The sequence below is a fragment of the Dicentrarchus labrax genome, unplaced genomic scaffold, assembly GCF_905237075.1.
Source record: "Dicentrarchus labrax unplaced genomic scaffold, dlabrax2021, whole genome shotgun sequence".
In the NCBI taxonomy this organism is placed as follows: Eukaryota; Metazoa; Chordata; class Actinopteri; family Moronidae; genus Dicentrarchus; species Dicentrarchus labrax.
Window position 1 is genome coordinate 27910503 of NW_026136705.1, and position 26396 is coordinate 27936898.

Below are 26396 nucleotides of genomic sequence, written 5' to 3' on the forward strand. Positions count from 1 at the left end.
CGACTCTTGGAGCTGATTTATTAATCATTAAAAAAAGAAGTAGAAACTCAATCAAACTGGATGCCATTTTATTTTTGCTAAATATCAGTCAGCAAACGAGAATATCGCTCTAACCCATGTACATATCTTGTGTAAAACACATATGATAACAACGCTTTGATTCATCACAGTTAAAAGGAATGATTAAAAACTGCCTCTGAAAGCTCAAACTGTGCACTCGAGTCAGTATCCAGTGGTAACAAAAATATTAATTACCATTAAAGTGCAAAATCAAAAAGAATCTTTAAAAAAAAAAAAAAAGGTTGAATGAAAACATGTTGCTCTTTGCTGTCAGTTGAATGTTTTTAACATCGTGACTTAATGGAAACCAGATTATTGTAAATGTGAGATTGTGGAATTTCAGTTTTCAATCACTATAAAGAGTTAAAATTAAAAATAATTACAAAAAAAAGCACATTTTCCACAAGTCATACTCCTCAAAAAGCACAAATAATTATATCTAATGCTTCAATTTGAGTGCTTTATTTGACATTACTTTCTATTCATACAAAAGTATAAGTGCTGTAAAACTTCAATTAAAAGCAGGGTCTCAATTAGACGCAGGTCCCCTTTACTAGCCTGGTGTGGCTACATGTTCTGGTCTTAATAAGACACCCGGTCTGGATTTTATAGAAATTCTTCGGATGTAAGTCCACTTGAGCGAATTCTAAGCTGCTTAGATCGCCTACACGAATATTAATGTTTAAACTTTTGTCAAAATGAGGCTGCAAACCGACAATTTATGCAACTTTTTGGGTTGTGTTCAAACGGGCGGGGTTTGACCTTTTCTTACTCAAGCTGACCCGAATATAAGCAGACTTGAATTCAGTGACTGAAGCAAATAAAAAGGTTGTTAATTGAAGTTTTACAGTAGTAGGTAGTACACAGTGTGAGCTTTCAGACCATCCTGTATGTCTGACCACAAATTCAAACATCCACTTCATTTTTAACATCAATCATTTTTGGGATCCAATGTACATTTTTTTTCAAATAATCCAGCAAACGTTAGATCAGAAATTATTCAATAAAAATCAACTGCTAAACCAAAAGAAACGAATTAGTGAACTGTGTGATGACCGCTGAGGAATCCTCATATTAACGCCATATGGGCCAAATTTGTTACGGTAATAGACGTTATTAAATTAGAAGGGACACTAAATGTCAACAGTAGAATTCAAACACACCAAGCCAATAATGCAATAAGGCCTTTCAGAGAAGATAATGTCCAGAATTCACACTATAAAATGTCTACTTTAAAGTTCTCAGTATCAGCCCACAATCATACAAGCCAAAAGACATACAGTTTTTCTGTCAGTGCAACTCAGGCTGGCTCGCCCACACATCCACATTATCTCGTAACACATTGCATGACTCTATCATAAATATCAACTCAAGATATCTACAGTATAGACATATGCAACACAAGGAAATGCAATACATGCAAGTCAAAAAAAACAACAAAAAAACACAGTGAATAATGTCCTTAAACCAGAAAATGCTGCAGTATGCATGTTTATATGTTGTGTACTGTATCCCTTCCTCCATTCGAGGAAGTTTTTTTTTTTTTTTTAACGATGGAGGAAAATTCATTCAGCATCATATTTTCCATATTTCTGTGTGCAACCATTTCAAGTGAGTGCAGAACATTGAGTCATGATCTTTATTCCAAGTGGAACATGACTGCAATGGTTTTTAAAAAACATGTATGGAGGTACTCAAAATCATATATTTTCTCTGTCCGCACACCGGAAAAGATGATAGGTGCAATCTCTCTGGTCCTGTTGTGACAGTCTCATCACTCAAATCACATTCCTCTGGGCTCACTTTGACATCATCATCACCGCAGAGCGATACCGCGGCAGCCTGAACGTTACAGATGTGGGGGCGTGTAGCAGCTGATGATAGTGCTACCTCTTCGGTTGTGTAATAACTTGTGGTCGCCTAAATTACTCAAAAATACAATAAAACCTGACACAGTACACAAAGCCACGTGCTTAGACTGATGAAGGATCATGCGCTGTCTTACACCTCAAACCACTAATGAGTTCCTGTGAAGCAGCTTAATGAACGCCACCTGTGTAATCCTGCCTCCCCCATCTTCTCTACTCCTAAATCAAACTGCCTGGATTAAATACGGATTATTAAACAGTGCAATTGTTTCGTTTTCAGTGTGAATTAAGGCCTCGGTATGCTTCCAAAGAAGCGCTTGTCGGATCGTCTAACAGCGTCTGGAACCCCCTTTCAATCTGCGTGTTTGACCTTTTCTCACTCAAACTCTCTTTTTTCCATTCCTCACACAACTTCACTTTTCATGCAAACGACCAAGTGAAACCACGAATTCGAGGAAACACCACCTAAAAATATCCATTTTAGTAAGATTTTTGTGTCAAGAATAAAAAAAAAAAGACAATTTTGAGTTTAGCCAATCTGCAAATTCATTCACTTTCGCCTTTCGATGTGGTCAGATGACATGAAGCATGCCGAGGTGTTTAAATCAACCTCTAAGGATTGAGACAAAGAAAAGAACTGGTTCTGTACGTTGTGTTGTCCGACCACGTCAGAGATCAAAAAGTGTTTATAGCTACATTAAAAAAGGAAGTGAAAATCCGTCTGTTTTTTTCATCCAAATGTAGCGCAAATCTTAATCGAATCTGCAAAATGCAAATGTATACACTTTTCCATTCACTACTGTTACGCGATTATTAGGAGATGAGCAGTAGGTGGCGCTAAGGCTCCAGAAGAGCGTGCAACGAGATGACAGGTAGAAGGGCGGTCAACCAGTCAAACCTCAAATGGTGGTAAAAAATAAAAAAATAAAAATGTTGACAACATAATGGAAATATGTTGCATTTATGTTAGTTTCATGTTACGGTTTTCTGATCACTCCGCAAAGATCTGACGCTATTTTCCTTCTCTACAGTGGACGTTTAGGTCGCATGCTATATTCAATTCACTATTCCACTCAGGTTTTTACGTACAAATTATAAATGTGCATAAGAACTGGTGGATGGAAACCCTCGTGTAGAAAGGGCAGAGAGGTAAGAGTTTAAATAGGAGGAGAACGGCGCACATATTAAGGGTTTGTGACTTTTTAGGAGTAAATAAGTTCAAATCCTGACTTCCTTTCTCACTTCCACACGTCTGACCACAATTACAACATGAAGCGGGCGTGAATGTGGGATTCGCAGCTCACCCTAATCCAAAATCGGAAAAAGGTTTCGGGGGAGGAGGTTCCTGAAGCTGTCCGAACCATCTGACAAGCTGTTCTTTTTAAGCATACTTGCAGCTTTATTCTTGTCACCTAATTCTACTACCGCTTTTTTTAGCGACCTCGCTGCCTCAGTTGCATGTTCCGTCTAGCCGTTCCTGTTTTTTACTAATGTTTTCACAACACGTCTAAAAAAAGATCACCGACGCTTTAAGGCTACATAAATCAAATCCGTCAGTAGCTTCACAGATTCAGTTTGTCGTAGTGATGGATGGACTGTTTCATTACTCGCAGACACACACTATAAATATGAAAAGTCAGCTGTCCTTTAGTTGGGATTTAACACACTAAATCTCCAGCAGTGTGGTTTGTTAGTTAGAGGCTAGTATTTCTCCCACCAGTCAGAAGTGTCCTTGCATAAGACACCCCCCTCTTCCAGCTACTGCTACTGTGATAGTGACAGTGTGCTCTTCCATTATAACTCATTTAAAAGTCTCCCACTGTAATTTAAGAGCTTTAGAATCACATAAAGAAAGTCCAACCAAAGTCAATTCAAAAATGCAATCAATTAAGGGAGCAAAGTGTGTATTAAAATCTATTATCTTCCATTAACACCTTCACTTTTCTCCTCACCTAACCATTTCTATACCTGTCATGAACTGGGTTAACTAGTGTTTCTATGGCTTCCCTGACAATCTAGAAACGAGTGTGAAAGTAGAAAAAAAAAAACATTGAACATGACTGAATGTTTCTTCACTGTTTTGTCTTTCTGCAGCTTCAACAAACAAAACCAAAAAAAAAAAAAAAAGGCTTCTATCAGACGTTAAGAACAAGAACGAAGCGAGAGAACAGTAGAGGATGTTTAAGAAATGGAGGGTATTGCTCAAAATTGTGTTGTGTTCCTTTTTTTTTCATCCCAGTTATGTGCAAGTATTTTCCATGAACTTCCTTCATCGTGTCTTTATCACAGGGTGAAATGACCAGAACAAGGTGGAAAATGTCAGAGATAAAACAGCAAGAAAAAGAGGGAAGGGGAAGCGGGGGAAAAACAAAAACACCTGGAAAGAACAAGCGGTTGGAACGAGGAAGCGATTATCAACCGCTTTAAAAACAGACGGAGAAAAGTTATGCATCAAATTGTTTTCTATTTACCTGGAAAGAGAAGTTGCAGATGAAAAGTGCTTTAGGAGACGACAAACCTTTTTTGGTTGAGCTAATACAGACAGTCATATCTACAGTAGAAACAAGACACAGAGACTTCCATCCACTCCCTCCGTCCACAGTCGCACATTTAGTTATTTACATTTTTGTTTAGTAGTGTTCTTCTTCATTATTCTATCCATCCAAGACTCTTAATGTACACAAAAGGCTCCTCATGCCGTGTCTGCCCCTTGTCCCTCCAAGCTCTTCCTCTGTGGTTATGGGGGGTATGGGGGGTGTGGGGGGTAGGGGCAGGGAAGGGGGGGGATCAGGGAAGGGTCAGATCAATAATGTTATTGGGCCAGTGATAAGAGAAAAGAGGGGGAATGAAACTGAAGTTTTCATTCAGTGGTATCATGTCTCTGGAAGCTGGTTGATGTCAGTCAAGTTGGTGTCATTGAGGATGACTTTGATCCGATCCAAAGAGTCTGCCTGTCGTATTCGCTCCAACTGTACCTGCGGACAAAATATGTATTGATTAATTTAAAGTAAAAAATAATGCTTTCTTTCAGTCCATTAAGGTTAAGCGAGCTTTAATCCAGTGTACGGATACTCTCCATCCTTTCCTTAATTCAATCCGTTGTAAAGAGATTTAGCATTGCACTCCTATAAACACTGTTGGACTCACGATGGACAGTTAAAATCGATGCAGCAGAACCAGACATATTGGGGGTTTTTTCTTCCACGTATTCTTGATCCTTATCAAAACCTGGCGCCTACGTTACCCACAATGCAACTGGACCGCCGCCAGTGCAGTCTGAGTTTCTGGTGAGCCTCAAGCAGAGACGATGAGCAGACTACAGACCTCTCTTCTTTCTAACTCCACACCAACAGATTATGTTTATTAACAAAACAATACACACATAAGCAGTAGCCCTCCACACGACCTCGAAAACAGACTCTGATTTATAATTCCACCTTAAATGCAGGATAAACAACCTTTCTGTTGTATCTTTCTTCGTCCCGAGCAACAATAAAAGAGTCACAAATACAGTTACCATATTCACAAAGGCAAAATATCACCACATGTTCTAATAAGTTAACAGTTTGGATGTGGCGTGAGGAGACAACACCCTACAGGGACCGACGCTCTCCTCTTGCCAAGTAGAATCAAGTTCAGCCTGGACTCTTTGTGACGATGTCAAGAATGATCCTGCTTCCTGCGAGTTAATCTTTATTCCAGTTCTCTAACAACTTGACCTTCGAGGGTTAAACTATTTGGACGTGTTGCACCAACTACAGGGTCAGCAGATTTTTTTTCCCCCTCCTAGTTAGCGACAGGCGTCCAGAGGAAATGAGCTGTCAGAGGATGTGCCATCTGCAGAGGGCATCAATATCATTTAATTCTACACAAACATGACGGCAGGGCATGTTCTCTCGTTGAATTACTCTCACATTTGAAGAAATTTATATATAAACAGTCAAAAGGGTTCAATTAAGGTCAAATAAAAAGTTTTTATTGGTCTATTTTGATCATCTTTTACACGTATCTTCTGCTCTTGACTGTTTTATATCATCATGAACTGAATATATCTGAGTTTTGAACTGTCGCTTGGACAAATAAGACTTTTCAATACGTCACCTTCGTGTTTTTTTATTTTTTCTTTACATTTTATAGACTAAACGATCACTATGATCGTTAAATCTCGATTAATAGCAGATCACTTGATGATGAAAAGACTCATTAGTTGCAGCTCCACAATGCTGTCAACACTATTAAACTACATTTTAGCCTTAAATGAAGCTAAACCTAAATGTTTATATTTTAAATGCTTATGTTTTAATTCAATATAAGCTTAAAAATCGAGTCCCAACAAGACTAAAGTTATAACCAGCATAATCTTCTACTGATGCACATAAAGGATAAGGCCGATAATATTCTATATATTTCTTACAGTCAACAAATCCCCTGAGAATACAAAAACATTAGTCCATTTATTAATACTTTGTCATTTCTAAATTTCTAAAGCCTATTTGTTCCTACTGAAGACCTTAATATATACAGTTAATTTTCTTTAGAAAGGCTTAATAACCAGATAGCTGCTCAGTGTAGTTTTTAGCATACAGCACATTGGTTGGGGACTATTTTCTGCAGCGTATTAAATCCACATTTGGTGCTGTAGTGAGTGTTTGGAGCAGCAGGTCGGTGTTTGTGGGACTGACTCAAAACAAACCACAGTGTGTGTGAGTGTGTGCACATGTGACCCAGTGCAACAAAGCTGCTCATTGATGACAACAATGGAGCTCTATGGCACAGGGGAAGAAGCTACATCAAGATACACAAACAAAACCTGTTAGTAGGATCAATTCTTTGCTGCTTTGGGTCCATTGTTTTGTACAGAATTCTGTCCATAAACGGTGAACTCCTCCTTACCTGAAGGGTCTGAGAAAGTTTGACAAAGTCCTTCTGAACCTGCTCGCTGACATCCAGCTCCGTTTGCAGTCTCTGGGCTTTGTCTCTCTCATCAAAGACCTGACTCTCTAGTGCACTCTGCAAAAGTGAAAACACACACACACACACACACACACACACACACACACACACACACACACACACACACACACACACACACACACACACACACACACACACACACACACAGATGAAGTCAATTAGAGAGGCTAAATGGAGCCAATAAACTGCAATAAAAAAAAATAAATCAACATTACAGATGAACTGAGATAAATATTTAACCGAAACATTTACTGAATAATTTAAAATTATGTAGACTGCACCTTACTGGCTGAATGAATAGTTTAGTGTCATCACAGCAGTTCACAAGCGGCTTTGGATTTCCTAAAAAGCTTTAAAATATTTACATACTGTACATACAGGCTCTCTCTTGCACGTCTCAACTTCATCTAGCAGCTCTTAATATACATAAGGAAATATTATACACTGAACCTTGAAGGATCTGCTACGCTCACATTTTGAGTAGACTTTGGTGTGGGAGGCCTACAGGTAAATGTGTCTCACCTTTGCAGTGGTGAGCTCTTTGAGCTGATGCTCCAGTGTGATCCTCAGGCCCTGGAGGCTCTCCAGTGTTTCAGTCTTCTCCGCCAGACTGCTCTGCAACTAAATCAACGACAGACATTGTAGGAGTATATATCAATAATACACAGCACTGCAAATCAAATAAAGAAGAGATTATTACAGCAGTGTTGTTGCGATTAGGGATGAACCGATCTATATGGTCAGGAGACATTAAAGGTTTTTTTTTTTTCAAGCCTGTATGTGCATGATTTGAAAATGTCTAACTTTGCTGCCCCCCAGTGGTAGCATCAAAAAGAAACTGTGGCAGATTGTCAATATTAAAGCCGCATTTGTTGATTTTTTTGGTCACTAGGGGGCAGAACCAGCAATGTTTGACTTATTAATGTATCACCTTATATTGATATGTAGAATGTGTTAGCATACAGTTGCCACTTTACACATCCAGCAGGCACAGAGCAGCATTATCATTCATTTGGAGTTGTGTTTTTGTATTTCTGAGTCAAATATTCACTATTCCTCTTAATTTTTGGTTTTCAAAAACTCCTGAGGGAAATATCTGGCTCTGGACCTGATAAATACTTCGCTATGTTCACAAGCTAGTCACTAATTTTGTTTAGCTGTGTCCAAAATCACTCTATTTACTATTTAGTGCACTATGTTTACTGTACGTTTTATTCTAAGTGTGAAATCTTGCTCTATATAGTGTCCTCAGACATTTACACAATGCCACAAAAGATTCATTCAAGCATGTAAAGTTTCTGGTAATAATCCCACAATGCATAGAGTCGCTACTCTACATCTTTTAGCAATGAGGTAAAATAATAATAAATAAACAATAACCGATAAAATCACGGTTTCACAATATAACAGCATACGGTATTACACAATTATCATCATCATCATCATCATCATCATCAGTTACAGTGACACTGAGTTTTTTCTATTGGGTAAACAAATGCTTTAATAAACTTTCACAATATATGTCCTTTATTTTTATTTATTTATTTACTTATTTATTTTAAAGACTATATTTTTAGTTGTTAATGTAAAAATATTGGGCAAAACAACTTGATTGTGACATCTCCAGACACAATCGAAGTGTCTTAACAGTCTTTTGACAAAATGAGTCACATGCACATAAGAGAAAGCTCTGTACGTGACGGTTTCCTCACTAAGGTGTAATACTGCAGGATATTAAAGAGTACCTGTTCCTTCTCTGCTTTTATTCGCTCCAGCTCCGTCTTCAGACTGGAGAAAGATGCTGCGGGAAGGAGACATCATTAGAGCATCATACTGTACACAGTGCTTATTTGAATCTCAAAGCCCATATATTCTCTCTGGATTCATTACGTGGTCCCTTGAAAATTACTTGGCAGTTCCTCAATAATGCAGCTTTAATGATGGGAAAGCTGCTTTGCTGAAAGCTGCTGTGTGTGTTTGCCCTGTGTGAAACAGAGATCTACACGACAAAACCTAAAAGCTAATACACGAACATATCCTTCAAGCCAGGGTTGAACTACACAAACAACACTTTGAAAGAAACATGAAACATTTAATAGCTACATTGATTTTTTCAGTTCACTGGCCACTTAAAAGTTTAAGGGAAGTGGTAAAAGTCCTGTCTGTGTCTCCAGTAGATCTGTCAGGTGTCAATGCTCATGTTTTAGCATTAAATATGAAGATGAACCTTTCAGTTATCCAAACATGTTTAACATGCATTTTATGTGAGCAATAATCCCACTTTTAGTTAATAAATGTGTAACATCTCTTGGGAGCCAACAAGAGGATACAGACATTTTATAACTAACATTACTGTCTACAGCAAGCAAGAGAAAATAATACATACAAGATTTTTGTAAATTAATAGTAAATTAAATGTAAGATGCTCCATAATTTTAATACCTTCTAAGGCATTTTGAATTTCATTATATAACCCTGCGGTGTAAAATGACCTTTAAATATTAATTAAATAACGTTGCATCTTTACAGAAAACTGAATTAAATTCTTTTTAAGGCTTTTCGAGACCTGCTGATCCCAGGGATCTCAGAACCCTGACATTTCACAGGCAAAGTTATAATTTGATTAAAATAAATGTAAAAGAGTTGTCACTGCAGCCCTAGTTTAAACATTGTGTTAATGTTAGACCAGACACAACAATTAATCACAAACAGAGAAGACTTTGACACCAACTTTGAAAAGGTGACCAGCAAGCTAAAGCTCTAAACAAGTGACTGTAGTCCTTTGAGTAAACAACAACACAGTGCACACATATTATTTTAAGCTGTCCAACAGTGTTACTTATCAAAAGGATATACAAACATTCTTGATATAATTACTATTAATTCACATTTCAGTTGTTCCAAAAACGTGTGAGGGAAAGCATTATGTTGTAGGGTCACTACAGTTATTAGTCTGACAGCTACACCATTAACACACATACAAACAGTTAAAGTGGGCTCGTTCAAAGTGTTTGTCATACCTTCCAAGATGTCTGAATGAGAGTGATCAGTGGAGAAGAAACAAAAGCAGAAACAGAGGAGAATGTAAAGAAAAGAATCCAGAAAAGGAAAAATACGCCATCTATGCTGGCTACATCCCCACACAAGCTGTGAGTTGAAAAATGATTGGTTAGTTATCTACCGTATAGCTGATCAATGGTTAGTAAACGACGAAACATTGAGAGTGACTGAGTTTTACCTATCTCCTCCTTACAGCCTTCGATCTCTAGCTGCAGAGTGTCCTCCAGGTTCTCCTTCAGACACTGCTCTGCCTGGATCTGCTCCTTCAGAAACAGAATCTCAGCTTTCAGCTTCTCCTCCATGTGGTCGGCAGACGTCCGTAACGCCACCAGGTCCTCACGCAACCGCAATACCAGGCCTTGTAGCTCCTGAGGAAGAATTAAACTACATTACAGGCATCAATGTAGGGGAATCATCATAATATAACGCAATTTGGCAAAGATAAAGCTAAATATGGAAGGAGTTTGCAGATGGCTTTGACTTTCTTTCTTTAAATATCAAGTTGTATGCAGATGACATACACCTCTATATTCATATGGTGTAAACTAAAATAAAAATCTATTACACTATATGAGTTGTATAGCCAAATATTTCTGCATTTATACTGATAGAGTTTGACAAAAATATTAGTGATTGATTGTCTTTATTAATCCTGAAAGGCCAGTGTGTAGGATTCATTGGTATCTAGCACTGAAGTTGCAGATTGAAACCAACTGAATACTGCTCACCTTCCAAGCATATAGGAGAAACTACAGTGGCCTTGAAACTCACAAAAGGCCCCATCTAGAGGCAGTGTTTGATTTGTTAACATTCTCCATAGAAGAGGACCTCTGTAGATAAAAACAGCTCATTCTAAGGTAATAAAAACACAACAATTCTTATTTTCAGGTGATTATACACTAATGAAAACATACCTATGAATATTTTATTCCATTTCTGCTAGTAGATCCTCTTAAATGTTACACATTGGACCTTTAAAAATCTAGAATGGTAGACTGAAAACATTAGACATAGCCCTCAATTTTTTTTTAATGATAATAATAATATATAATATAATAATATATGATAACGTCAACCTGGCAACGCAACAATTTGTAAAATCCTGTCTTAGAGTATTATTAACTGTTGTGCAATGTTTCTTCTTAGAAAGATTAAGACTCATGAATCTGTTACTCAAACTGGCCCTCCTGGATCGTATCTCATGTCTCACTGGTATCTGAAACAACACCAAAACAACCCTTTGCATTGTTTTGAATTTGTTTAAATTATGGCAATAACTTTACTGTAAATGACCACATAAAGTTGGGTAAGTTGTATAAAGAGATGCTGATCTCTAATAATTCTGAAACACACATTTCTCCATGTATGCATGAATAAATAAAACCTACACAGGACTGGCAGTTAAATTTAATGTCAGTTGTAACTAAGAAATCAAGAAGTAATCCAGTAATGCATATAAAAATATCTGTATCTGCATCATATTAACATGATGTTTAGTATCTTTATACAGTAAATACAGATTTAAATGTTATGTCACAGGCTTGTTTAACCACCAACAAGCTGTAAATGTCACTGGATCATCGGTGCTACTCCACCTCCACTAAAGCACAGGCCCACTCTGCTGCCAGATATACTGCCAGATCATAATTCAGCAAGAGGCCAAGAGTAACAGTGTGGGAGGAGGTGTGTGTTTGAGGGAGGACAGCACACAGTTGTAAAAAAAAAAAAAGAAAAAATAGTTATCTTTATCAGGAAGCTCAGAATATAGCAGTGGTGCCATTAATCACTGATAATGAGCCAGTTGAGCCTCAAAGGTGTTTCCACAGAGGCAATTATCTTCTGACCGTTACACTGCTGGGATTATTTTTTCTATAATTTGGTGTCAGTTTCCCCACTGTCTATGTGGGGACATGACTGCTAAAGCTGTGACAGTTTTAAAATTAAGTGCAGACTCTGTCTACCGAGAGCAGCTGGCTGTTCGGTGACAAATGGTGCGCACCCAGAAGCATCTCCTCGTATGAACCCAAAACATGCAAATGCAATTGGAGCCTTAAAGTGCATTCTTCATTATTAATCACAACTCAAAGTTCATCTTTTCTGGGCCTTTCGATGCTGCTTTCTAACTTTCAATACACTGTGTGCTCCATTCACAGAGGAAGACCATTAGGGGTGGGTAAAAATATCGATTCATCAATGCATTGCAATTTATTTTTTCCCAATTCAATATCAATTCATAAAAACCCTCTGAATCGATTCAAGCCCCTGGCCAGCGGGGGCGGTGAGCAACACCTTTGTGTGATTTGAGTTTTACGGACGGAGGCCGCACTGGACCACACAACAACAACATGGCAACCGAAGCAGGTAGCAGCAGTGTTAAACCAGCGCCTTCAACTTTAAAAGCAGACATTTGGAGTCATTTTGGATTCCAGTGTAAACCCGGAACAAAAGTAAGGTCCTTCCTTTGCAAACTGCCGCCAAACTCTGCCCGCGTGTGGCCGTCTTCATATGTAAGGACCTACGACCGTACAGTGTCGTGGAAAACGGGGGTGTTAAGAAGATGGTATACACACTCGAACCACGGTACGCCATACCAACATGCAAACACATGGTGGAAGTCGCCATCCCGAAGGTGTACACAGGTAAACACAGCAGTTTTGGAGTCGTTGAAGTCAGCAATTATTTTAAAATGATCAACAGGTGAATTATTTGTGTAATTCTACTTATTTCTGAATCGATATCGCAGCAAATAAATCAATATCGAATCGAAATCGAATCATATTGTGACCTAAAGAATCAAAATCAAATCGATTTAGTCAAGTCCTGTACTTAAGAACAATTGTAGGTATTTGTAACTAAGTATTTACTAGTATTAATATATGATACTTTAGACTTCTATTTTAACACTTCTTGGAGGTAAATATTGTACTTTTTATTTTACAGCTTCAGTTACTTTGTATATATTTTTTTAACACTAAGACTTTATTGGATCTTCTTGACAACAGATGTACATTGTTGCCAGGTGGCACTTCCATAACATTCATATATCAACTTCAGATTCAGGATTACAGAAGGAAGGGGACTTTAAACAGCACTACAAATGTTGTATGCAAGTTTCCATGTTTAGTTTACAGCAAAAAGAAGGCAAATGTTTGACAGTGGGGATGACAGGGAAAAAGCCATCAACCACATTTCTTATTCCAGCAAATGTCTTCTCCATTTTGAGTAATTTCTCAATCTCAACAGAAGAGTCAGTCTTTCCATCTCATGAATCTCTTTGAAGATTTCAAGCCAATTATCTACTGTAAGTGGGTCAGTCCGTAAGCATTCATGAGCACACATAACACACATACAAATCTGATGCACTGGCACAGAATAAACCAAATAAAGTAGTTAGAGAGTTCATTTTTGCCATAGGACTGTGGATTTTGTCCCCCAACACTTCTACTTAAAACACCTTAAAGACAAATCTCCCAGTGAACCTATACTTTAAAATTAGGTCCACCTTGACCAACCACCACAACTGAATGCTACTCACACATTAATGTGTCAATAATAATGATGGATAATAATAATGTACGAGACTTGAATGCATGGTACTTTATCAGATTAGTATTTAGACAAGATATCCCCTCACTGTGAGTACATCTTGATTTTACAGAACTTTATCACTGATCTTATCTTCACCTTTGATTTATTATCTTATTGTATTATTTTTTTCCAATCATCTACTCTGTTGTCAGTTCAATCTAATGATAAGAGCAGGGTGTTTTCTTTAAACTAGTGCCAACACAATTTCAATACTGATAACAGAAACAATACTTTTTCAATACATTACTTAGCTCTACAAGAACGTCACCAAAATAAAATACATTCTAAAATTGGCCATTTTAATCTGGAACTATTGGATAAAAGAATAAACAAACAAGACTATGCATTTGACAAAACATTCAATGCTCGGTTACCATACTTAACAGTACAATTAAACTTGACAGACACTTGATGCTGATCCTGAGTTTGATTTGGGCTTACTTGCACAGTATTGGGCATCTGGAAGTCCTCTTGTTGCTGTAGTTCTATGTGCAGCCTGTGTTTTCCCTGCAGGCTGTCGTTATCTCTCTGTAGTCGGCTGAGCTCATCTGCCACCTGCTCCCTCGACTTCACCAGCACCGCCTGGAACAAACAAACAAAATAAATCACTCCATCTCATAAGGTGTCAGTTTGTCTGTCATATGGAACCGGGCCCATTTCAACACATGGTGAAGAGTGACTCAGCGATCAGCGTCTACTTTTAAAGCCACACTCCAGCTGACTCTATATGCAAAAGCTATAATTTTTGCTAGGTGTTATGACATTAAGACTTAATACATGACCATATTCAGACCCATATTTCTTTAAATCAAAGCCACATGCAGCAAAAAGGAACGTGTCATTGTTCTGGCAGAAGAGTTTGTTTGCAGAGACTTTCAAGGCACACTCCAGCATGTGGTATGATACAGCTTGCAGCTGCACACTCATTATTGAGAATGTTTCAGTCTCATTCACTTCTTCCTCTTTTCCCCCTCATAATTGGACGATCAGCTAGAAAAAGTCTACTTACATTACTTAGCAAAGCATATGGGAATGTTTGCAGTGATGTACAGTGTACAAATCTGTACATTTCTATTGTGTGGTGGATGAACAATGCAGCAGCAAAGAGCTCCAACCTGTCAGCAAATATTTGTGGTAGGGAGAAAAAATGATGTTACGCAAGAGTTACATTTTACTTCCAAAAATGTTTTTCTTCTTTTAGGTTTAAACTAAACTTCAAAACACTCACACAAGTTAATAGATAACAACTTGGATAAGCGAGAAATATTACACTATGCTGCAAAAATGTGAAGATTTTCTAGATTAGAAGATTAAATATCTTTTTTTGTTTTTGTTTTGTTTGTGACTGTTGGTTGGACAAAACCTTCTTACTTAGATGTTACACTGTAACACTAACCTTTCTTATCAATCCGTGTGAACGTTTGTGCTGTAAAATCTCTACATCTCTGTTGCGGTTGACGAGCAACTTTTGGACATATTTAATGCCATTTTTGCAAGTACAAATTCCTGCAGCCAAGAGCTTCATTGTGTCAGCAAATATTTGTGGTGGAGAGGAACAGTGACGTTATTGCCACAGAGACAGAGAGAAGTAAAATCCAAAACACTAACAGGCAGTATCCATGAGCTGCAAGTCACTTTGGCTACACGTCTGATAACCACACTAGAGCCCGATGTCAAAACAATAAACTGAACTGCTTATTTTGAAGGGCCAAAGTCATGCCAGCATTAGGAGACTCTGACATTAGAAAGAAGTAGACATCCAAGCACAGCTGGCAAGAACAAGTAACACGGGGCTAACGAAAGAATATCCTGCTCACCATCTGTTCCTGCGTGTTCCTCTTAGCGTCACTGAAGGCCTGTTGTAGTGTGCTGAGCAGCGTTTCTGACTCCTGGACTCTTTGCAGGAGGGCGGACACCTAAAACACAGAAAAAAAACATCACTAAGGCAAGAGAAAGTCTTCAAAAGTCTTAAAACTACAGTTAGAAACACTGAATATACATTTTGCATACAGTAAAAAAATGTAAAGTTCACGCTTATGCTTACGCTGTGGTCATTTTATACAATACACCATAAAGATTCATTTTAAAATGAACTACACTGTCGACAAGTAGATATGAAAGGCAAATACTACAGCTTGGGAGCTACTATGCAGCACCAATCAGCAGTTGCAGTAACATGCTGACCATGCTGGCTTTCAAACGGTTTCAGACGCAGTTTTCGCCACAGCTGCGACGTCAGTCTAAAATAAAGCTGAGGTTTGTGAACAGGGCCCCTTAATGTAGTTCATATTGTGACACCACAGAACCAATATGGTGCTTTTTTTGGCCACAATTTACTACATGAGAACCACATTTGACATAGTTATAAACACAACAGTAGTACAACACGACATGAAATGCCAAAAATTCACAGATTTCAGCATCTCAGATGTGAGCATTTTCTACATTTCTTTGTCTTATGTGATATTAAATTGAATATATTTGGATTTTGTACCATTAGTTCAATAAAACAACACATCTGAGGATGTTGTAGGGCTTTAACAGTAACAATTTGTAATTTCTCACTATATTCTGACACCGAATCGAGAAAATAATTAGCAGGATAGTCAGTAATGAAAAAAATAAAAATTAGCTGCAGCCCTACCTGTGTTTACATCTAACAATAATGTCTCTAATATCAAGTATTAAGTAGCAATACCTCAAAATAATCCTGCAAACCATCAACAAATAATTCTATACCAAATTGTCATTTGCGGTCACAGCGGCGTGAAATTGAAGCAACCCAGATGTATGAGCGGTTTATGACTCTGCTCTACTACATCCTGCTCTTCATCGCACCCACAGGTCTGCTGAATAAAAAATGTGATGCCGCAGGCATTAGTTTGGTCAGACCGGTAGGAAAGAGGATGAGTCATGCGGCTGTTGCCCTGGTAACCTTCTGTTGTTGAATAAAGAGAGGATTGATGGGAGTGCACGTATAGAGCACAGTGACATCTTAATTGTTATCTATATACTTCATGTTTTTATGCACTGATTTATTGGTTTTATTGTATCTGGCAGGATGAATCTGTCTGTACTTAACCAGAAAGCTCATAGTGACATCTTAATCAATCAATATAGATACCATTAATATATATACATTAATAAGGGAATTTCAATGAATGTACATTTTTGCTTGAAAAAAATGTCAAATATTCTCTGGTTTCAGCTTGTCAAATGTGAGGATTTGCTACTTTTCTTTGTATTAATGATAGTAAACTGAATATCTTTGTTTCAGACTTTCAGAAAAAAAGCTATTTCAGCTTAAGTTCTGGGATTTTAAAGTGGGAAAATAACTGATATTGAAAATAATCATTAGTTGCAGTTGGAATAAAACCGTATTATCACTGGGCATTTAGACGCATCAACTGGTCAAAGAATGTAAGACAGCAAACAAACAAACAAATCAAGCATAAAGGGGGTTTGTGTGAATGTTGGAGAGGCCTCTTAAGATACATTAACACAAACTGTAGTTAGAGTATGGGTGCACCGTTGAGCGTTTTCATTGCACTGCTCAATCACCAACAACACCCCCTCCTACTCTGCAGCTCTCCTTCCAGTGTGGTAAATCATCAAAAATACCCAACCAGCAAAAACAAAAAACCTCAATGTTGCTGGTGCAAAGCTACACTTTCGGTAATGCACCTACAAAAAGATAATGCCTGTTTTCTTGCACACTCTGAAACAGGAATTCAACACCTTCACTACTTTTGAAACATTATTCTTAATATAATACTGTACTTGACTCCATGCAACAAATGATTAAGATGTAACAGACAGAAGGTATAATGAACATTAGGACCAATCAGGACCAGGTTTCATGACCTAGAAACTCTGTGTTTAACTAACAAGCTAGATGTGAGGAGCTGTAACAGCATTCATGCTTGAATTATTTAAAATATTTCTTTGATCGCACGAGGAAATATGAGTCAGTTCTTTCTCAGAGGTTTTCAACCTGAGAGGACCCCCTGGGGAGGCGTGGGAGAGTTGGAGAGGGGGCGTGGAGAGAGAGAAATAAGGTAAAGATACTGTGGACGTTGAAAGGAATAGGTGCATGTTAGTGGTCTGGAAACAGCAGGAAGTTATTTATTAAAGTTTGGCCTGCTGATTCGGCCCACATAGATTCAGCGTGACTTTAAGCGCCATCTAGTGGGCAACACTTTTTTTGTTTAGTAAAGCTAGTTATTTATACATTTAAATGTGCTCAAGAATTCATATAAATAAATAAAAATCCCATTAAAATGAAACAAAAAAGTGATGTGGGCGACAACCCTGCGCCGGTTAAAGCTCCAAACCTTGTGGAGAGGAAATATGATCCTGAATACATTAAATTTTGATTCATAATGGCAAGCAGAGACGCTGAGCTGAAAGCAGTCGGTGTGTTGAATGTGCTGAAACCCTTTCACAGCCCAGTTTATTTTTCCTCATTTATTTGGAAATGTGGACGTCAGAAATGTTTTAACAATCAGAAGTTAACAAAAGGTTGAGATCCCCTGACTTAAACTCTCTGAGGATATCATGATCTCAGATTGTCTGTTGGGAAAAAAGGTCCATGAATCTGCCTTAAGAGACACCGCAGCAGTGGCCATAGAATCATCTCGTTTATAAGTTTTCTTCAGTATCAGTAGTCCAGTGACAGTTGTCTGTGTATCCATGGGTACAGTGCAAACAGGAGCTGCCAATAGCCTATTCAGCATACTTTTAATGGTGCCAAAAGGTAAAAACAGGCTTTAAAAATGGGGCTCAAGTATCTCGACTGAATCCACAGCAACAACATTACACTTCCTGTCTCCATCCCCCGAAGCACTGTGCGAACAGTGTGTGTTCATGAGGAATTTAATACAGCGAAACAGAACAAACACATACTGTAGAAAGCAGCTCAAATAATAAACAAAAAGGTTCTCTTCTACCTCAAGTCATTATTCTCTGCTATCGAATTTAATTTGACGTACTGAGAGTCCTTCAAAAACAGCTTTAAAACCACCCTGTCAGTTTTATATCAAACACTAAACTAGATATCTTAAGGGGGGGGAAAAATCAACACAATTATTTCATTTTCATTACTCTGATGTTACCTTAGCAGCGGTTTCCTCGTTGCCTACTTTGACCGAATCTTCCAAACTCTGTTTCTCGGTCATCGTCCTCTCCAGCTGATCGTTGGCCTGACGCAGCATCACCTGCAGTTTCTTCACCTGGAAGACCACGAGATGGAGAAACATTTTCAACCACTATACCACGCTTCTAAAAAACATCTGTCGTCTACTGTTGGCAAAGATTCTTACTAGCAAAAAAGGAAAGCAGCAAACCTGATCTCTTGTCTCAGCCTCTTGTCCTTGGATGGCCTGCAGCTGCTTCTCGTAGTTGGAGCACATATCGCAACGTCGGCCGAGCTTCCTGCCAGCATTTTTCACCTAATGACGGACCAACAAGAAAACCATGAAACACTTAATAGTAACCATTTGTTAACGTAATGCCTTACAGCAAATATATATGGAATATCTGGGTTAACGCTTCTTTAAAACTTGAGAAAGACCTTTTAAAACTATATTTCAGCAACAATTTATTAAAAAGATCATGAACGAATGAAATGTAGTGTTCCTTTTCCCCAAGCACTAGGACTGAATACAAGGAATTTGACATCCCAGTATGTGTTGGGAATTCTTGCCAAAATCTGGTCCTGCTTCTTGGGAAAAATAACTCCAGCCGTGCACTAGTGCGGTCATAAAGTAAAGAATATTGCATACTGAAACAAAGACACCTTCTCCAGACCTCATCATACCCTCCATGTAACTGTTGTCAGACCCTAAATTGCTGTTACTAAAGTAATCTGTCCGACTTTTCATCTGCAGCAACTTATTCCTAATAACTGTCCCGATAAGATTGTTGTTTCTGCTGTGTGGGAAAATACATTTTAGACTATCTGAACGAAGCAGAGTGCAAAATCAGTTCAACAAATGTCTACATCAGATATACAGAGCAGATCTCCGAGGCCCAAATTAGAGCAGCAGGGCCGATTTCAGAGAGGCACTCAACAAGTGGAGCGTGATGTACAGAAGATCGATTAAACGTTATAATCCAGTTAATTTAACAACAAAATAATGAGCAGAAATGGCTGCATGTGATGGATTTTCCTTCCCTAACACTGCACACTGTAACAACGTCACGTAAGACCTATGAAGAGGATATGCTGAATAATAATGCAAATCAAATCAATCAAAATCAAATGATTCTGTGAGAATTACTTTTTTTTTTTTTTTTACAAACTTCTGTTCTCCTAAAAATATTTAAGAAAAGAAAACAACTAAGGATTGCTGAAACTACTAAAATCGGGTTAAGAACTGTCCAACGCCTTATTAAAACCTGGAAGGATAGTGGTGAACCATCATCTTTGAGGAAGAAATGTGGTCGGAAAAAACTCTTGAATGATCGTGATTGGCTATCACTTAAATGTTTGGTGAAATCATATCGTAAGAAATCAACAGTAGAACTCACTGCTATGTTCAATAGTGAAAGAAAGAGCATTTCCACACACACAATGCGAAGGGAACTCAAGAGATTGGGAGCCGTGTATCATAAGAAAACCACTGATCAGAGAGGCTAATTGGGAAAAAAAGGCTTCAATTTGCTAGGGAGCATGAAGATTGGACTTTGGATGTGGTCTGATGAATCCAGATTTACCCTGTTCCAGAGTGATGGGCGCATCGGGGTAAGAAGAGAGGCGGATGAAGTGATGCACCCATCATGCCTAGTGCCTACCGTACAAGCCTGTGTGGGCAGTGTTATGATCTGGGGTTGCTGCAGTTGGTCAGGTCTAGGTTCAGCAACGTTGTGTCCCCAAAGAATGAGGTCAGCTGACTACCTGAATATACTGAATGACCAGGTCTTAACATCAGTGGAGCTTTTCTTCCCTGATGGCACGGGCATATTCCAAGGATTCATCAGGCTCACATTGTGAATGAGTTCAGGGAGCATGAGACATCCTTTTCACACATGGATTGGCCACCACAGAGAATCTTTTGGATGTGCTGGAGAAGAGTTTGCGCAGCGGTGCGACCCTCCAATCATCAATACAAGATCTTGCCGGAAAACTAATGCAACTCTGGACGGAAATAAATGTTGTGACATTGCAGAAGCTTATCGAAATGTTGCCCCAGCGAATGCGTGCCGTACTCAAAGCTAAAGGCGGTCCAACGAAATATTAGAGTGTGCAACCTTTTTTGGGGACGGGCAGTGTATATTCCCATGAAGTAATCATCCTAAAATCACAGGAAAACCTTACAAAGTTCTCATAACCACTAAGGATGGGCATGAGTACTCGAGTACCTTGTGAATTTGGTCAAATTTGTCGACACAATAAGCCTGAAGAGGCAAAAAAAACTAAAACTAATGTAATACTAATTTAACTAAAATTAACTGAAACTAAACTGAATCTAAAACAAACACTAGGAACGAAATAAAAATAAAAGATTTGAGGTGATGTATGAGGGAAAGTGCGGTCAAATCTGATCTGAAGTTTTTTTTTAATTCCTCCAAGAACTCGATCATTTAATTAATCATCAGTCAATCATTCATTAAAGATCCCTAATAAGCACTATATGTAACCGCAGCGCTGTATCCAAACTATTAAAACTTCTCGGGGGTTGCACCTCTTGCTGGAGCAGGTTCCACTCGCTGTCGCTGACGAGTCTGTAGCCTGCTGGCGGTAAGTAGGCGTTCTCGGGGGCGTGGGAGATGCTGGAAAGCAGCGACGCCGTCTCCTCCTGCTCGGGCGTCATGGCCTTGATGGCCTTCTCCTGGTCTTTAGTCAGCAGGAAATGACTCGCCGTCAGCTTGATGGAGCTGATGGACGAAGTTTCGCCAAAACTACTGTCTGTCACTCCGCAGTCAGCCCCCACCAAGGGCCCAAAGTCCGACTCGTCCAAGTGGCTGGCTGACTTGGCTTTGTGGTTGTGGCCGCCGAGTCCCTGCTGGACGGACAGCGAGGAGCCGAGGCTGTCTGTTGACTGAACTCTCCGCAGGTTATCCTTGTAGGGGTCCATGGGGCCTCCCGCGACCACATCAGTGTCTAAGGAGTGCATAGAGCCGTGGGCGCTGTGGTTGGCGTGAGGCTGAAAGAGAGAGAAGGAAAACCAAAAGTAAGGTTTTTCTTCAACGTCAGAAAAAAGAGAGACAAAAGATTCCTTTTATATTTCACTAATGCTTCGAGATGAGACAAATAATCTGTGGTTTTATTGCCTTTATTTGATAGGAGCAGCCAAAGAGAGATGGGAAGGTGGGAAGAAGAGGGGGGACGACGATGCAGCAAAGGGCTAACGGACCAAAGGTTTTACACTACTTACCAATCTACAGGTGGCGATAATGCACCAAGAATACCAACAAAAGCAGGGAAAGAAGAAGACTTCAAGCGATTAAACGTCCAATATAACAATCAAAGTTTCAAAATAAGTTGGATTTGAAATGTTGTATGAAGAAATAAATGCATTCAACACATTAGTTAGATCTCAAGGATACAAACGATGTGTTTTGGTGAAAACAAATCATATTACAATTATTATAATATGATTCACAATTAGTGGGTATGATCATTTTTGCATCACAATTTTCATCTTCAGTGAGAAAAGCACTACAGTTCTTCATTATAATGCTTTGTCACATATTTTACTTTTATCAAAAGGTACTGCACCAATGTGGACAAAAAGAGAAAAGTAGTGTTACTTTGTCTGCTATGAACTGAAGTAAGAAATAGCAGCTGGCTGGAGGATGCAGATACTATGCTTTAATATCTACCATAGTGCAGTTTAACATGTTTAAAATACTACTTTAATATTAAAACTGGATCGGTTAACGGATCTTTGGGACGAAAACCACGAGGGAAATCAGAAAGTGGACCTGCCCAGGCTGCAAGAAATCTAATCGAGCATCCAACAGTCAAATCGCTGATTGCTCAGGCAATTAATCAAAGATCACGGCCACCCTCAGCCTGCACCTCCAATCACAATTAATCAGCCTGATTCTTAAATTTAGCCGGGGGGGACCAATGTAGGATTAATATCCAGCTCAATCCGTATATATGTAGATAAGGATATACAGTTATATAAAACAGTAATATTCGACTGTGTGTTTGCCTTTCTGAGAAGTCTTGGTAAACAGGTAACAGGAATTCCAGGATGAATCTGAATCATTTTTAAAACATCATTTGTCACACTGAATGTCAAGATGAGACAAATTATACATTTTCTTAAGCTTAAGAAACACTTCAGCTTTAATTGATATTGAAAAGAAAATCTCAACTTGATTTTCATGCGTCACTCAGCTGCTTATGATTCAACAGCGAAAACAATGTATGAAATCTCTGCTGCTGAAAACTTTAAACAAATACAAAATAACGACCGTTTTCAGCAGCTAAAGCAGCGTCAGTTAATGTCTGCTACAATACACAAGGACAAAAGTGAAGGCGCCATGTTGCCTGTTTGAAGATCGCGTTACTCAAAAGGGAATATAATATGACGTAAGACGATAATAGCCTGCTCTGTTCTCTCCGAGGGACATATCGCGTTACATGATGCTCGTACCTCCTCGACGCTCAGCCCGAGGAATAAATCCTCCAAAGGCTCGGTGTTGTCTCCCACATCCTCCTCGTGCAGCTCCTTCACTTGGCTCAGCCTCTCTATTTCATCCTCCTCCTAGGATGGAGTAAAAAAAAAAGGTCACATAATTGTTCCATCTACTAAATTTACTCTCAGGGGGCCAATTAATGTAAAATCATATGCCATAAATTCAACCTTTACAGCATAATAATTATTACAATAATAGTAGTTTATTATTTCTTACTGATAATTCTATTGCAGTTTCTGTTATTGTCTTTTGTTACCATGTGAAGTGTCTTTGAGTACCTTTTAAAGCACTATATATAATAAAAGTATCATTATTATCATGACTACAACATCTATATCTTCTACCTATATTTAACCACATAAGTCATTTGAGAACCAATTCTCATTTACAATGGCAACCTGGCCAAGAGGCAACAACCAGATGTAAAATAAATTAAGAATAATACGAGGATCCAGAAATGTCTCACTTTGGTAATAACATTAAGATTTAATATTTTAATATGAATAAAAGGTTCAGTACACATGTATAATTATGTTCTGGAAATTATACAGCTTAGCATAATCACATTGAATAATTTAAGTGATATATGTGTATAAATACCAATTATAGGTCAAAGCATTGCTATATTTGGCTGAATTATCGGCTCTTATTGCCGAGCTGAGCCAAATGATCTGACTCACTACTGACTCCATCCAACCTGGATCCACACTGCCAACTGATGATTAACTTCATCATTTTCTGCTTTGTTAAGTTCTTAAAGTCAGAGGTAATGAAGAAGCTAACCCTCTGCCTCAGCATCTGTTTCTAACCCATCCATCCATCCATCCATTCGTCTCATTTCTGGGTGACCTCTCCCCCCCTCTTCCAATCACACGGCAGCTCAACGCATTAAATGTATTATTGCTAACAAGATTACATGTCTCAGTTGGAAAGATGGAACTAAATTATCCGTCAAACCACTGGCTCAAACTGCTGACTGAACACTGAAACACTCACATATTTCCATGAACTGTAAAAAAAAAAAAAAAAAAAGTCTCCTCCAGAGCAGAAACTGAAGGTCTGTGTGTGCATACCTGATCTTTTTTCTTCATCTCCTCCACCTGGCGGAGCTGTTCTGACGACAGCACGCTCTCTATCCTCTGCATGTCCCTCATGAGGAGCCGCTGGGACTCCAGGAACTGGTCGTTGGCCCGCTGCCACGTGTGTTTCAGCTGGTTGTGCTGCTGTCGCTCCAACTCCAGCTTGTGACAGACTGAGACACCGAACAGCAGCAAGAGAGAGAAGAGAGAGAGGAAAAGGTTGAGGGTGTCGCAAACTCGTAGAAAAGGTTTTTGGGCCTGAAACGGTAACAGAACAGTGGATGTTAATGTGTCTATAGTTTGTAAAGGGGCCAACTTTCACACACATACAGAAAGTCATACTTCACAGTGGCTTATATTTAAAAAAAGGTGCTTTAATAATGTAAATAACCCCATTATCTTACTGATCTTTATCACTAAATGAAGGATCTGGACAGTGCTGTATTTCTCTCTACAGCCTTCCCCGTGAGTACAAGTATATATAATATGATGGTTATATGGTTGCACCTAATTCAGTTCAGAGTTTTTCAAATATGTGTCTTTATTTATAAGATAAATTAATGTAAAGGGGATATTCTGAAGCAGTTCAAGACCTATTTTCAAGTATTTTCACAGGTTAATTCGTACTCGTCAATCTTCAGATCTTCATCCTCCTGAATTTCTCACCGGCAGGTAAATGTTTGACGTTTTTAAGGTTACTAAATTATGGAATAGTTTTTCCCATTTGGCAAAATAGCTGTTCCTCTGTTAAATCTAACAAAAGATGCTTAAAGATGTTTGATATAGTCTTGAATTAAATCTTTTCTTGAATTCTGTACTGAGACAAACTAATCGTCATTGATTAAACACTGATTCAAGTACCTGCTTTTGTATTTTAGAGGAAAGGGAAAAGCCCCTGGCCCTCACCTTTTGTTAAGCCTGATTCTTTCCTGTAACCCTGTAAATAAGTCTGGCCAGAAACTCACTCTTGATAGAGAGAAATCTACAGCTTTGTTGTGAACTTCTGTCTCCAACGCGCAGTAAATAAAACTCATCTGAATCAGCCACAAAATTGGCCCTGAAGGAATTTTTCTTCCACAAAGACCATTTAGTTGCTGATTTATCACTGTAACACACACACACACACAGACACAGACACACACACACACACACACACCTTACATTTTTGCTTGTATTGATGCTGTTATAATCATAATTATTGCTGTTACTATTATTGTTGTTGTACATTTTGTCTCATTGATTGCCATCACTTCTAATCTAGTCATACTATTTTCTGTATTCCTCTTTTTTTTTTTTTTTAAACTGTCAAAGAACTTAACAATAACCACAGATAGAAGCAATGTTAGTGAGACAAGCATGTATCGGAGCAGGTGTAGACAGCAGTGTTAGTTAAAAGGGAAAAGTTTCTGTCCTGAGAAATGAAGCATTAAAAAGGGACTCAGTTACGTCCATAGTAACAAAGACTTCACAAATCATTCTTCTGTTCAGCTCTACTTGTATCCAACCATGTCACTGTTTCTTCTACTTTCATAAACAGTATAACAAAGTACCTTCGTGGAGCTCTTTCCGTAGTTTCTCCGCGTCTTCCTGCAGGACAGATTTCTGAGTGTTCAACACGGCCACGTACATCTCCAGGTCCGTACGACACGACTTCTCCGCCTCGAGAACGTGATTGAGCTCCTTAACCTGCGAAAGAAAGTGAGAAACATTGCAACCTTGTTTTATTTGCTGTCGAGCTTAAAATGTATCTCAGAAAGAAAGGCTGCTCCTCTGTGGCGAGCAGAGGGAGAGACAACTTGGAGATTATTAGTCAGTATTTTGGCCACTAGGGGGCAGCACAACACGCTGTAATAAAAAACACATTCACATAAAATCACCTTATACAGTTGCTGTGGCAAACAGTTGCCTACTTACACACCAAGCAGACATAGAGCAACAATAGAAACTGTTTTCAATCTCCTTTTAGCTCTACTTTGGTCTCCACTAACTCGAGGGAAATATCTGGCTCTTTAGAATCAGAAATACTTTACTGATCTCCGGGAAGGAAATTTGCTTCATCACAGTAGCTCAAGGTGCTCACAAGACATTAAAGAAATAGAACAAATAATAAGAA

At 38.6% G+C, this 26396-nt stretch overlaps 1 protein-coding gene across 1 annotated transcript in view; it reads right to left on the reverse strand.

The window, feature by feature from the left end:
• Positions 1–51: 51 nt before the first annotated feature.
• rabep1 (rabaptin, RAB GTPase binding effector protein 1) overlaps positions 52–26396 on the reverse strand; it is a 33296-nt gene continuing 6951 nt past the window's right edge. Inside the window, exons 6-18 of the mRNA XM_051401032.1 lie at positions 25834–25969; positions 24278–24456; positions 23162–23272; positions 21236–21697; positions 18896–19000; positions 18665–18781; positions 15368–15466; positions 13992–14132; positions 10141–10330; positions 8648–8703; positions 7425–7523; positions 6822–6938; positions 52–4903 (exon numbers count right to left, since the gene is read on the reverse strand). Coding sequence (XP_051256992.1) covers positions 4802–4903; positions 6822–6938; positions 7425–7523; positions 8648–8703; positions 10141–10330; positions 13992–14132; positions 15368–15466; positions 18665–18781; positions 18896–19000; positions 21236–21697; positions 23162–23272; positions 24278–24456; positions 25834–25969 — 1914 coding nt within the window. The 3' untranslated portion in view covers positions 52–4801. The remainder of the gene's footprint in view (positions 4904–6821; positions 6939–7424; positions 7524–8647; positions 8704–10140; positions 10331–13991; positions 14133–15367; positions 15467–18664; positions 18782–18895; positions 19001–21235; positions 21698–23161; positions 23273–24277; positions 24457–25833; positions 25970–26396) is intronic.